This window comes from Vanessa cardui, chromosome 8 (assembly GCF_905220365.1).
Source record: "Vanessa cardui chromosome 8, ilVanCard2.1, whole genome shotgun sequence".
NCBI lineage: Eukaryota > Metazoa > Arthropoda > Insecta > Lepidoptera > Nymphalidae > Vanessa > Vanessa cardui.
Window position 1 is genome coordinate 11,566,296 of NC_061130.1, and position 13,740 is coordinate 11,580,035.

Genomic DNA, 13,740 nt, shown 5'->3' on the forward strand with positions numbered 1-13,740 from the left:
CTTTATTAAATATATTTTATTATTTACCCACTAATCTTTATTAACCATGCCATAGACTTGCCTAAGGGTGCTTTTTAATGATTAATACTTGCTTTTTGACACGAGGATGCAAATATTAATGGTATTATTTTTGGATCTTTCTACAGGGTTCAAATATTGTTATGTTTTAATTATATCAATACACATTTAATTTGATTATAATTTTTTGCACCTTTCTAAACATTGTTAGATCTATGAATCTAGTCGATTCTATTGTATGTCTGTACTTTTGTAGACATTAATTCTCTAATCCTAATAAGTTATATATTATATAAAATAATATGTAATATTTAATTAAATTATTAATCAATTTAAAGTTTATTAGTAAAATTTTAATGTTTAAAAAGTAAAGTGTTTTATATCGACTTGTTTAATTGGAAGTTAATAATTAGCAATAAATACAAAGATGTATTAATAAGTTAAATTGTAGAAACTGAGAAAAGATAGAAATTTCGTAGAGTATATTATATTACTAGAAACTAAAGCCATTGTTTTTGAGATTAAAGTAGAAACAGCTTAAGTCCGTATGTGGTTCCTATGTATTATTATTATTACTGTTGTTACAAAAGAAATATATAGATATTTTTTTACATATACGATATATTTTTGATGTGTGCCATATTATATGATCACCGTATAGTCGTTTATGTGGCTTTAAGTGTAATATCTATGTAATGTTAAAGAAATGAAAACCCATTATAGTGTTTTAAAATTTCAGTGAGACCTTGTATTGTGGTCTGAACGATCTCTTAACCTGTTAACTACCGACGTGTGGTAACCGCGACCGATAGCTATATTCATTGTTATTTAAAATAAATATTTTTTTGTTTATAATTTTTTGTTGAATAAATTTATTAAATTAGACTATAAAGCCATGTTTAAATCCTAGGTTTTATTTTAATTTCATAAACGAATGTAACTAATAGTACTGGAGCCTGAAGACGGAGTGTTAACCTTTTTTGTTATGAAATATTTTCATAAATAAATCATTTTATAATTTTTATTATAGTGGTCTTATGGGCCACATGTCGATGGTAAATTGTATCTCAATAAACAAAGACTTATCGGATACATTACAAACCTCAAGAACCGCATTACGTTCAGATCACAATACACGATACAATTAAAGTATATATAGAACGCGATAATTATGCTTCTCATTATATCGTAACTTTCACACTCACTGGTGTGCTCGCCCAATAAATATGTTTGTGTTTTCTTTTTATTTACTTTGCAACTTAAAGCCACACCAACGAATTTTACATTATATCAGAACTGTTTCATATTAATTTTTCAACACTTAACCCACTGCCGTTAATGTTGTATGATGAAAATTTATATTTTTATTGTATAATCGATTTTATATATAATGTTTTTGAAATTTTCCTTTACCGCGTATTATAAAATTTAATATCATAAAATTTAAATAAAACTTGAATTACTAATAAAGAGTTTCATTTTATTGTATATAATGAAATATAATTTTGATATTTACATATATGTACAACTATTATTGATATTCAGCAGAGCTGTTACATAGAGTAGCGAATCATTTCTGAAGAAACATAAATGTACTTTGGATGCACATTTGATGGTTAGACCATTTATTATAAAGGAAGTGGATAACGATCTCGACAACGAATGTCAATTAACTTCCTTGACGCCATCTTGAATTTACGGACAGGGAAGGGTCCGGGAGCTCGCGTGTGTACTCAATCTATTTCTCGATTCAAGATCGGCACGCAGGACGCGGTGAATCCTGCGTGCGCAATTCACGTGTCTGCTCCTTTTATGTCGTTGACATTCGCCGGCGCTCGGCAAGGATCGGCCGATCGGCGGACGGACGGAGACGATAGCGCCGTCTCGCTCGCTCGTTGGATGTCATCGGCCGTTCATGCGGGAGCTACTACAGAGTACAATAGTACTTGGTCATTCGGCGTCTTTAGCTTGGGCGGGTCGGTATTGCCGCTCGTCTTCTCGCGTGTGTTGTGGTGAATTGTGTTGTGGGAGCTACGCTGAGCCACCGCTCGCCTTTCTCAGGTAGTACAGATTCATTGTATTAAACTCGATTTCATTATACTTTTATGTTATTCAAGAGCACTTTTGGGAAATGCCGGCCGGGGAACGCGCCATTGCGATCGATAGCGATGTTGTCCTAAGTGTAGGTAGAGTCGCTCGCCTGGGCCTGCTTCAATTTTCTTTTCACTAGCCAAAATAGTCGGAAGTTGATACATGAATTGCAACGAGAGCATATAACACATACGTATCAAACATAATTCATGTTTGCGATAGATGTGTGTGATTCATTTAAAAATATATCGATACAGGTGAATTAGGAAGCGATTAATTGTAATCAATTCGCGATAATACCGATAAACATCGTCACAACAAACATTCATTGCAATTTATGTTTAAACACTCGTCCTTCGCAGTCTCTTACTATACAGTTGTAGATAATTCATGAATAAAGAATTATATAGAGAATATAATAAACATTAACATTTAATTACTTGTTTTATTCATAAAAAAATATCGTTGTTATAAGTTACGTTGAATGGATTGATTAGCTGGAAATATAAAGCATGGTCATGTTTTGCTTTATATAGTATTCGTTACTCATTATTCTATGCCCATGTATCCAAACCATAGTTACTTGCGATTTATGTTAATTTAAGCTTAAATAAAATATAAGTGTTCATAAGTATAAGGTGACTAATAGTGATTCATAGTAAATGTTAAAAGTCGAACTAAAATAAATTGAAGTAGGTACTTGCATTTACGGTGATATTTTTATATTGTTTAGGTCGTAGGATAATTAATTGACCACGCCTAAGGACTATGTTATACTCGTGTTTTTGATAGACCGTTAGTAGACGTTCTATAAATAGTCGCAATAGACCCAATTCCGTAAATACTGTTATGTTAAACGAAACGTTTTCTTGATTATTTGCAAATGAAACTGGAACCATATCATCTTAAATTTAAAACGCCCGTAAACCCTTATAATGAGATGAAAATGAGTTATCAATTTACAATATTAAATTGCACTATTATAATTATATTTTATTTAAAAATATGTAACTCTCTTTTCTAAAAATAGTCACATGGTCGTAGTTCTCGGATCTAGATGCGAGACGTTCACTCATAGACATCTTCGTATGTAGCTATGTACAGCCGAAGGTATGAAACCCTCATCAAAAAACCATTTGTCAATGTCCTGGAAAAATTGCCAAAATCAATAACACGGCATAGCCACACTCATTCAACTATACATTAATGTTCAGTTTAATTTTATAATATCTCGTATAGAATTGTGAGCAAAAAAGTTTTCTATTTCGATTAAAATATTCCGAGCACGTGTTTTCGTATTAAGAATTACTGTTAAGGACCTGCAAATTATTATCGATCATATTTAAGTGACATGCTCTATCTTACATTGCAATGTATTTTTTTCTTAAAACAATTCTGTTAAATATAATTATTATTTGACAAGAAATTGGAGGCTGGGTTTTTTCAATAGATGTTATTAGTTGAGCATATGGCAGGCTCCATTCAATGAGCCTGTTTTCGTTCAAGGGCAGGTGCAATCCGAAAAGCGGTTGGAGCAAGATGGTTTTGTTCTAAAAGATGTCAGGTAGAAAACCTTTCATCCGTTTAATTTTTTCGCAGTATGGTGTCTTACATTTTTTAAATCCCTACAGATTAGTCTTATACTTTTGCAGACAATGTACTTTTAATAAAATGAATGTTAAAATTTGTGGTTTAAGGTTATCCTAGAATAGTGAAAATATTTCATTCTAAGTTACCAACTACCTATTTCCTACCTACGTGTTTGTAACAAGACACACATTATCCGGATGTAACGCGATATATGTTTTACTTCGAAGAAATGCCCGTGCTTAGATGAACTTCATGGTGCTTTAATATTTAATCATTTTATGTCAGACGACAGAAATAAAAAAAGAAAACCTTTTTTGCTTCGTAAAAGTTAGGTTGCACGTGGGACGAGAAGTTTAAACTTAACATTACATTAAATCTTATTTTAGGTCTGTAATAAAACGTGCGACTTATATCTTTCTTCAGTCTGGTGTTCAGCAGAGATCGATATGTCTAAAGAGCATTATATATAATAGTACATAAGAGTATCGAGTTTGTCGTTCCGTCTGGAAGACCGTTCATTCAGATTCAATATTATTTTAACGCTACTGCACCTTATGCAGTTGAAACAAGGTTCAAATTTCGAGGTTGGATTTTGTCTATCTCGTAGAGTTCACCCCCACACAGTACTGCAATTGACAAATTCCTTCTCACGTCTCTTACACGCCCTCTCTGCAACCGTTGATATTTTAATGAGCACTAACTCAATATTTTTTTATTTAACTATCTCTTTATTTTACGTTTCTCTAATTAAAAAATATGTCTTATAAATAGATAATAATGGGACGGCTTTGTAAAATAAAGAGAAATATTTTTCAGAAGTAAATCATAAAATGTATTTCCATGATACATTTTTAATATACTATGAAAATGTGTTTCCTACACATAAACATGAAAAATATATAAAATTCAATTATTTTCAATACATTATTTTCTTGAATTCCTAATACTAACTATCTCTACTCTACATAGTATAGAACAAAGTCGTTTTCCGCTGTTGGTACGCTTAGATCTTTTAAATTACGCAACGGGTTTTGATGCGGTTTCCATCAATAAAAGCTTTTCAAGAGGAAGGTTTATTTATAGAGCATATAAATATAATAGTAGACAAAATCCAAGAATGTATGTTCTTTAATGTAATATTTGTATATAGGCCCTTATAATATTCACATGAAGCCGAGATAGTTAGACTTATTATAATACGAAAGTCACGCAATAAGACCACCAGTTTAGCAATTTTTTACCTACAGTGACAAGAGTTGGAGACTAGATGTCAGTCTACGAGACAAGGCACCCATTACGTCGTATCATAAATCATTATCGCATAAATGGTGGAGTACCAAGCAAGGTAGTCATGCAATCTCTACGCCTGATGACCTTAGTCGTCATAATTATAGTTAACGTTTATCTACCACTACCAACAGCTGCCGTAGTAATTATAACTATTACATTATCATATTATCACGTTACAAAATATTCATTGCAGTAGTCATTGACATTTGAATCGCATACGATACACAAATATAAAATTCCTAATATTGAATATTTATAAATATAAATTAAAGTTTATTAATAATTCATTAAATTATACGAATATGACTAGAGATCCGAATGACTAAATTATTATAGAATGTATTCAGGGTTTTCAATCAAGTATAAAAGATCGGGGTGGCGAAGAAATATTAATAATAAAAAATATTTTAAGATTCTTGTTTTTAATGTAAATGATTTTGGTCAATAAAAACGTTCGCTCTCGTGAAATCCAAACATAAACTTTGTGTAGCCATTTCTGGATAATGGAAACCGAAAATAACTCTACCGTCACTCACGCGCAGCTTTCATGTTCCTTACTATAGAAACTGGGGCTGGGGAACCACAAACTAAACACATATAAATGTATAGCAAACAAGCTGATAAATATTAATATCATATATTAATAAACTCTTACATTTAAAATATAAGACCCTTAATTTTCAGTTTGTTAAGATATATTTATTATTGTGGTGTGTTCAAAATATATATTTGCACATAATTAGAAAACGACGATAATCATTTTGGAATACGTAAATTAACATCGAACATACTTTCTTACTTTGAAATTAGTAACATCAATAATTGTTGTTGTTTTTGTAACATCAATTGCCACCAAACAATAATTCGCAAACAAAGAATAAAAAGGTTTTAACTGTTTTGATTTAACTCATTTATACGACCTGGTAAGTATATTCATTACTGTATTTGTGTATCCATGTCAATTTGTTTAATTTAAAGCATAAACACAAACCCGAACGGATCGAATATTTAAAAAGGCATGCAATCGAATTATATGATGATGTCATAATAGTTAGTTACTCATAACGGTGTTAATTTTATAAACTCACGCTACAAACATTGTGTAGAGAAACAATGAAATGAAAAATAAATGAATATATATATATATATATATATTATGAGTCGGTTTAACAACTAACATACATTTTTCATATTTATACGAAGTAATTAATTTAAATTTCATTTTTATTTATTTTTTGGATTTATTTAATAAAAGAGCGTGAAATGTTCGTATCACCAATTGTCTAGAGGAAATGATATAAAAATTTGAAGTACTGAGTCAGTATATTAAACATAACTGCTGTTTATATATTCAAGCGATTATGTCATTGCGTGGATAGAGCGGAGGGTCGATTGTATGGAACTTCCGGAATCCTTTGTAAGTAACGAGCTGGTTATGGAGTCAAAGTCACGAGCTCGTCGTGCTCTATCGAATAATTAATACACGTGTAAGATTAAGTATCCAAAATTATATTTTGCGATATAATTGCAAACAAAAACATTGCGATTGTGTGCGAAGCTTTGCACAAGGTTTTTTCGTAGTTTTTTTTTATTCGACATGAAATAACTCTAGTCATAATAAATACCTGATCTTCTGATACCTTTCCATTAGCTACCGTTAATGACATGGTGACGTGGATTGATATATAGCCCAAACCGAGTGCTCGAAAATAATAAATATATCTTTTCCGGATGATTATCTTTATTTATGTGTCTATCTTTCGATATATCAAAACTGCCAAAAATGGAAATTAAATATATTTTTTGGTTCATTTTTTTTAGCTAGATCTAACTTTTTTTTAATACGTAATTTAATTTCAATTTTATATCTCACTTTCATTTTAGAAATGTAAAAAAATTTTGTATAGATAAATTAATGCCAGCTTGTTATGTAGAATATTCTAAAAAAGGGATACAAATATTAATTTGAGGGTTGTGCACCCTAAATTAATAAATAGTATTGGGGATTAGAGGGGCCTGTGACCACCACCACTTTTGCAATGAAATATGCTTAAAATTATCCGAAGTGATCGTATGTTACGCGTTATAATAACAACATTGTAAAAGCTTTTATTTAAAATAAGAATATCAATTGAAAAGGTTTAATATATTATAATTCACGTGTCAACTTCATATCAATTTATAAGTGCGTGCCTGTGTAATTAACAACTTTTTTTTCTGTTTCAGATTCGGGCAAAGCCCGGCCGCGTCGCGGCTAGTGCATTTCGCATTTGTTTTGTTTTGAGTGAGAAGTGATCTCTAATCAGTGAAGTGTTAAGTGACTGTTTACCATGGCGATAATCACCGGATTTACGGTCCTCGTCGCGCTGCTCGCTATAGGTAAGCGAAATTTTTTTAAATAAAGTTTTTAACGATTTCTTCTTAAAAGTAAACTCATAAACTATTTCTATGTAAAGCATCGTGTGAGCATTGTCACATTTCTATGTGAGAAATATAAACACTTTCGCAATTATAACAGCAGTAGAAATTATTTCTTTTCGTAGAAATTTAAATTTTATAAAATGCCGTACATTGCTCACAGATTAGAACCCAAAATTAAAGCTCGTATTTAATACCTCTATACCGTATCCGATAGTAGACAAGTAACGAGTAAAAATGTGAGATACTCGCAACCACCCTTCACGGTGCAAAAGCTAGCATTTCGTTCCGTAACTGCATTTTCAAATAAACATATCGATACGAAATATTGTATTTTATTTTTAATCTTAAACTACATACATATATATCTATGTAAATTTTAATAAAAGTTATTAGTATTTTATCATTGTCATACAAAATTAAAGTTAAAAAGATAGAATTTAAAAGAAAACCTAATATTTGATTTGTCATATTAATTGTGTTTTTTATAAACTTACTCCTATAATCATGTTAAAAACTAAGTATGTATTCCTTAGTAGTAAAATGATAATCATGCATTCTTTGCATTCATTCTAAAAAGTAAGCAAATAAATAAAATCGTACATAATTTTAATCTCGTACGTTACAAGAGTTTTCGGCTCCCAGGAATGATGTTGTAGCCAGCAAATTCCCTCGATCAATACAGCGAAACCCGTGAGACACATGACGCTGAGATGCTGTCTCATCGACTTTCTATTTCACCTGGAATAACTTGGTTTTTGTGATTTACAATTTCATCAATTTCAAGCAGCCATTGTAATGCTATTCTTGTTTATTTATGAAACAAAAGACAGTTATAACGCGCGAAACATTATTGTGTAACAATAAAAGCGAATACAAATTAAAAATAGTTAGAATACATAAAAGTGAATACGTATTTCCCGCTGTTGCAAAAATATGCCCAATAACGTACCACTATATCCTCTACCACCAAACAAAACTTAGTATTGTTACTTGCTGGTTGTATTAAATTACTACCATTCAAAGTGTAAAAGAGAAAAAGAAGATTGAATAATACAATTGACCTCTCATCTAGTTCATCGAAATCCCTAAAATACACTATTTTTTATACACAGTTTATTATTTTGTATAATACTTGCTGACGTTTTCAAGTAAAATATCTAAATATCTAGCTAGCTATGCGTTAAGTCGATGTTAAGTCGACATTCAGAACGAATTAAGAAGTAAATCGTGAAACTAAGTGAGAGTGCTCACTTTAAATAAACTGATTTCATCTGTTAAATATTCATACATTATTCTTAGGCCATAACTATTGAAATTAATTTAAATGAGTCCAGGCCAGGGCAGTTGAGTGTTGAAATAAAGTTTTATTTTATATCTCACCTGCACTCAGTATCTTAATATCATTTTTTATTATCTCCTTGCGATAAAAATACGACCAAGCTCTATATGTGTCTGGCTGTTATAAAAAACATCGATTTCGATCGATCGTTAAAACAAAAATAATAAACAATATGGAACGAGAATATTTGTATATTATATATTTTTCCTATATTTTTTTCATATCCTACATTTTTTTTATTTAAACGATCGAACAAATTTATTTAATCAAAATTCAATGATAAATTGATAAATGTACAATGTTTTATACAACGTCGTGTGTTAATCTGATACAGCTCTACACACTAATATCGTCAATTGGTAAAAGACTAATGAGGCTTCATTATATATAATTGTTACCATCTATTGAGTAATATGGGCTTAAATAATATTAATATTTCTTACAGCGCCAATGTATTCTATAGGCGGAGAGACCAGTTACCATTAGGTTGCCCATTTGCCCGTCCTCCTTTAACTGGAATAAGTAGGTACTTTTAAAAACACTTCGAGATATAAAAGCATGAAAAAACATACTCGAAGTGTTGTTTGATATACTGACACAACGAATAAATAGTTGGCTATTAATTTAGGATTATATTAACTTACTCGTAGTATACTCATTTGTAAAAATATAACAATTTACCCATGCGAATAATATAAAGATAGATAATATACTGGTATTTTACATTAACACTGATTAACTCAATAAAATCTTTTTAAGGTTTCTTGGTTATTTAAATTTAGTAGTTCGTAGAGCTGTGATCGCGTCTTATAATAATATGTAACGTGAATAGTCCATATTGTAAATATTTTTTATAAAAATATATCCGACATGAAAGCGTGGCCGAGGCCGTCAGGTTCACGAGTGTATCTTAACGTAAATATACCGGAACATTGGCCTTTCAATAATCGAATAGAATGCCGCAACCGGCGATGATATCCTATTGTGTCTGTCCGTTGTTATTAATTCGCACATTCGCACGTTAATATTGAATTGCTCATCCTTAAATGTAATTTATAAAACTGACGAAACCGCCAAATTTAGATTAAGTAACAGTTTCAAACACAATGGCGTGTTGGTAAATAAAAATACAGTCATTAAATAATTGAGACCCACCCGGTTTCAATCGGTATATGTGTTCAAACGAAACTGACAACGGAGGCCATAATGTCACCGAATGCTCACCACAATGTATTGGATTACTACGTCCATACAATGAATAGATACACGATTTTGTTTACCGGCACATTTATTAGTTATACATTGGTATCATTAATATTGATATCAAGTCATATGAATAAAAAAAAAATCAAAATCAAAATAAACTTTATTCAAGTAGGCTTTTATAAGCACTTTTGAATCGTCATCGAATGAAACATCAAATCCGTTTAACTAAAGGTACTTAAATAACACTCCAAAATTGGTACTTAAATTTCATTTTGATTTGTCGTATAAAAATATGTATACAAGAGGCCTGCCCCGCCTTCGCATGGGTGCAATGTTAATAATAAACATACTACAGAACATTCACAGCTATTTCAGTCAGTTCATGGCCATATTGATTAGATAAGGATTAATGGTGTATTTCTTAAAATCGCTTCCTAAATAAACCATTATTTTTCGTAACAAGTAAAGGTTATTTTTTATATTCTGGGTTATCCCTAAGAAATAGACATATGCGATCGCGATCTTTTTAATATTACTTAGCGTTAAAAAATTATGCTAAGTTTTTTATATTTCAATACAATCATAGAGATATCTACATATATGTACATTGTATGGCAATTAGTGGTGTTAGAAGATAATTTACTTTAAATTATTACAGTTATTAATTATGGGATATTAATGATGTTTTTTATTTTTATTCGGTGGAACTCAATATTTCGACATTATCTACGAATGTCTTGTTCACGAGACTAAAGCTTGTGGGTAGATGTAAAAACGTGGTAAATATCCCGTAATTGATAACTGTAATAATAAAAATGACCATGTTAATTTAAAATCTTATAATTTATTTGAAAGTTATGTCTACAATATATCCTTAATAATATTACAAGGGCGAAAGTTTATATGAATTGATGTTTGTTACTTTCAATCAAAAACTACTAAATATACGTTATACATCAGAATTTAGAGGAATAAAATATTGTTTGAATAATATTTGATAACTAAGCTCTATATACGAGAGAAGCTCTATACACGAGCCTGTATGTTGTCCATAAAATATTTCATCTCTTGGTACTAAAGTATAGTTGCACTTTTAAGTCCTAATAAAATAAAGACATAACTATTAAAATATTTATTTAAATATGGTTAAAATAGCTTCAATAAAAATTATTTACACTTCTGAGATCTTAACGGGGAGTAAAAAGGAAATGTAGAGTAGTAGTAAATTCAGTTTTTATAAAATAATACACTTAAAATATTGGACACAAAAGCTTAACATTGCGTAAGATTTATTTTGAATTTGACTATGTCATGTGTTTGTGTGAAAAGATCATTTATTTGCCAAGGTTACTGATCTTCGATTGATCGAGGTAGGGGACTCAAAACATTATACTTAGTTATAATATGTTATCACTAAACCAGTATTCACAAATATTATTTGAATCATTCATATATTTTATGTAAGAACTTTAAAATATTGACAGTGTCGTTATGACTCTTTTTTTTTGTTTAGTTGTTCACTAATATACCATAATAGTATATCCTTTGATAAAATCAGATGCATTATAAATATAACCCAAAATCGTATACGTTTGTCTGCGACCTCGTAAACATGGCGTTAACCATCCTAATAGTGTAATTTATTGATTTCTTCCTTATGATTAGATTTATTAAGAATATATGTTAAAAGGTTTTGAATAAACGATATAAAAGATTACAATATGGTATTCCGTATTCATCGCTTCAAGAGTGATATCAATCTGTTTACATATGTAAATTTGTTTCCGTATAGTTCTTGTTATCAAAATCAAAATGGCGTATAAGACTTTAACTTTAAATTAAAGTAAAACGAACTTTACACGTGTTCAATTTTTTTTTCATATAAGTTCAAAAATTACAGGCAATTCTGATATTTACGCTACCTACCAAACTTACTATCACTCCTATAGAACCTAAGCTGACTCCTATATAACCGTGAATATGTGAACCGAACGCACAAAATACGTTCAAAAATAAGCATTCATTTTTGGATATATTTAGGTAACCAAATCTTATTTAGGGGTGGTAATTCAATAATGTGTAATATTTTTCTTTCGAATCTCAAATCAATGATGACAGAAAGAGATAAATAAGTGTTTATTTATTCACCTTGTATAAGATGTTTAAAAGTAAGGTCGTATAAGTATTATACGTAGCCAAATTCACCGCATTAGGTCATGCGAGAGGATTCTTGGCCACAAAGAGTTTGAGGCCGTTTTAAAAAGCCATATTAAAAAAAAAAAACTTCTAAGTTTCATTGCATCTCAAATTGCTGCGATAAAAATATGCTCTAAAATTAAAAAGAAAAAATGTTGCGAGATGTTTAACTGAAGAGATAAATATGAAAGATAACAATTTGGTAACCGTTGAACTAGGAATCTGGCGAGGTGAATGACCGTAACGTTCCATGTTCCTTGGAATTTAGCCATAAACTTACACGCACATGTAGCCTCTTTACAAAATTATGTAAATAAATGCTAAGTAAGTACTAAATATTTTTGGTGCTAAAACAACGTTTCTTTCTGTTCAAATTAGTAATTATATTTGATTAACACTTCATGATCTCCAACAATCGATTATTTATTGACGACGAAAGACACAAGAACACCAATTAGCGTCTTCGATGGAATTCAAAACATTGAACGACTTTTTTCGATTGTCGATCGATTCAAAGAAAATGTGCTCTGAATTCCAGTAAAACTGAGCATTTTCATAATTGTTACAACAATACTACGATATTTAAAATAAATATTACTAAATTTTCTCATGCTTTTTGTGATTCCGATAAACGCGTTTAATAATCGATTTATTAAATTTCCTACAATCGAATAATTATTACAATAATAAACAGTTCAAACACGTAACATTTATAGTTTTAAATTATTTTAAAAACAATCATTATAAAAACAGTATGAAAATAACTGTATTATAATACAGTGTATAAATATAGGGTGTTATATTGCAATTGCTTTTTATGCGTATTAATATACTTTGTTAATATTTTATTCTATTGCTCTACAAACACCAAGCACACGCTAATTATTTTTTTAGATGTAAAACGATTTTAGTCTTTAAACTTGCCTTAATCAGTAACACGTGTAGTTATAATAAATATAACAAATGTATGTTTACACCAACACGTAGATATTATCTTATTTTGAAATCTTTCAAAGGTCAACGAACTTATCCCAAATTACAGTATTTGCTCATGATCGTAATCTTTCAAGACGAAATGATATAAACCGGAGATGTGCCTAATCTTGGTGGTATGGCTTCTTGTAAGCCTAACTACCCCTTATTCGACCGACAAGCAGCAATACTTAACTTTGTTTTAGTTTGAATAGGACATGTTTTCTTTAATAAATAAAGGCAAAGTCGATTGCTAAATCTGTTTCAATTGTTATCGAATATCGTAAATTACCCCTAATATTATCCGTTTGTTTTAGTCCCGTTGCAAAGAGTAGTGCACACTGCCAGTGTTTAAATTTTTTCACGATTTGCTTTATTGTAAAGTTTATTTGAATAAAAAAAGATTTGATTTGTTTTGATTTGAAATAAACACTTCATTCAATACCCACACAATATTAGAGTATGTCGCAAATCTCAACCAAATTTGGCACACTTGACTAGATTACGTAAAATAAACTTTTCCTTTCTTAAAAGAAGACGTAAGTTGATAGTAATATTTTACCATTAATTATTGCTGGAAATGTTTGTTCTATTCTGGTCTGTTTACAACAGCAACA

At 30.2% G+C, this 13,740-nt stretch overlaps 1 protein-coding gene across 40 annotated transcripts in view; it reads left to right on the forward strand.

Annotated features, from left to right (window-relative positions):
* Positions 1–1,933: 1,933 nt before the first annotated feature.
* The window catches only part of LOC124532092 (Down syndrome cell adhesion molecule-like protein Dscam2), a 65,560-nt gene continuing 53,753 nt past the window's right edge, over positions 1,934–13,740 (forward strand). For all 40 annotated transcript variants that reach the window (XM_047106748.1, XM_047106767.1, XM_047106751.1 and 37 more), the window contains exons 1-2: positions 1,934–2,079; positions 7,216–7,368. In XM_047106748.1, the coding sequence (XP_046962704.1) occupies positions 7,320–7,368 (49 nt within the window). In that variant the 5' untranslated portion in view covers positions 1,934–2,079; positions 7,216–7,319. The remainder of the gene's footprint in view (positions 2,080–7,215; positions 7,369–13,740) is intronic.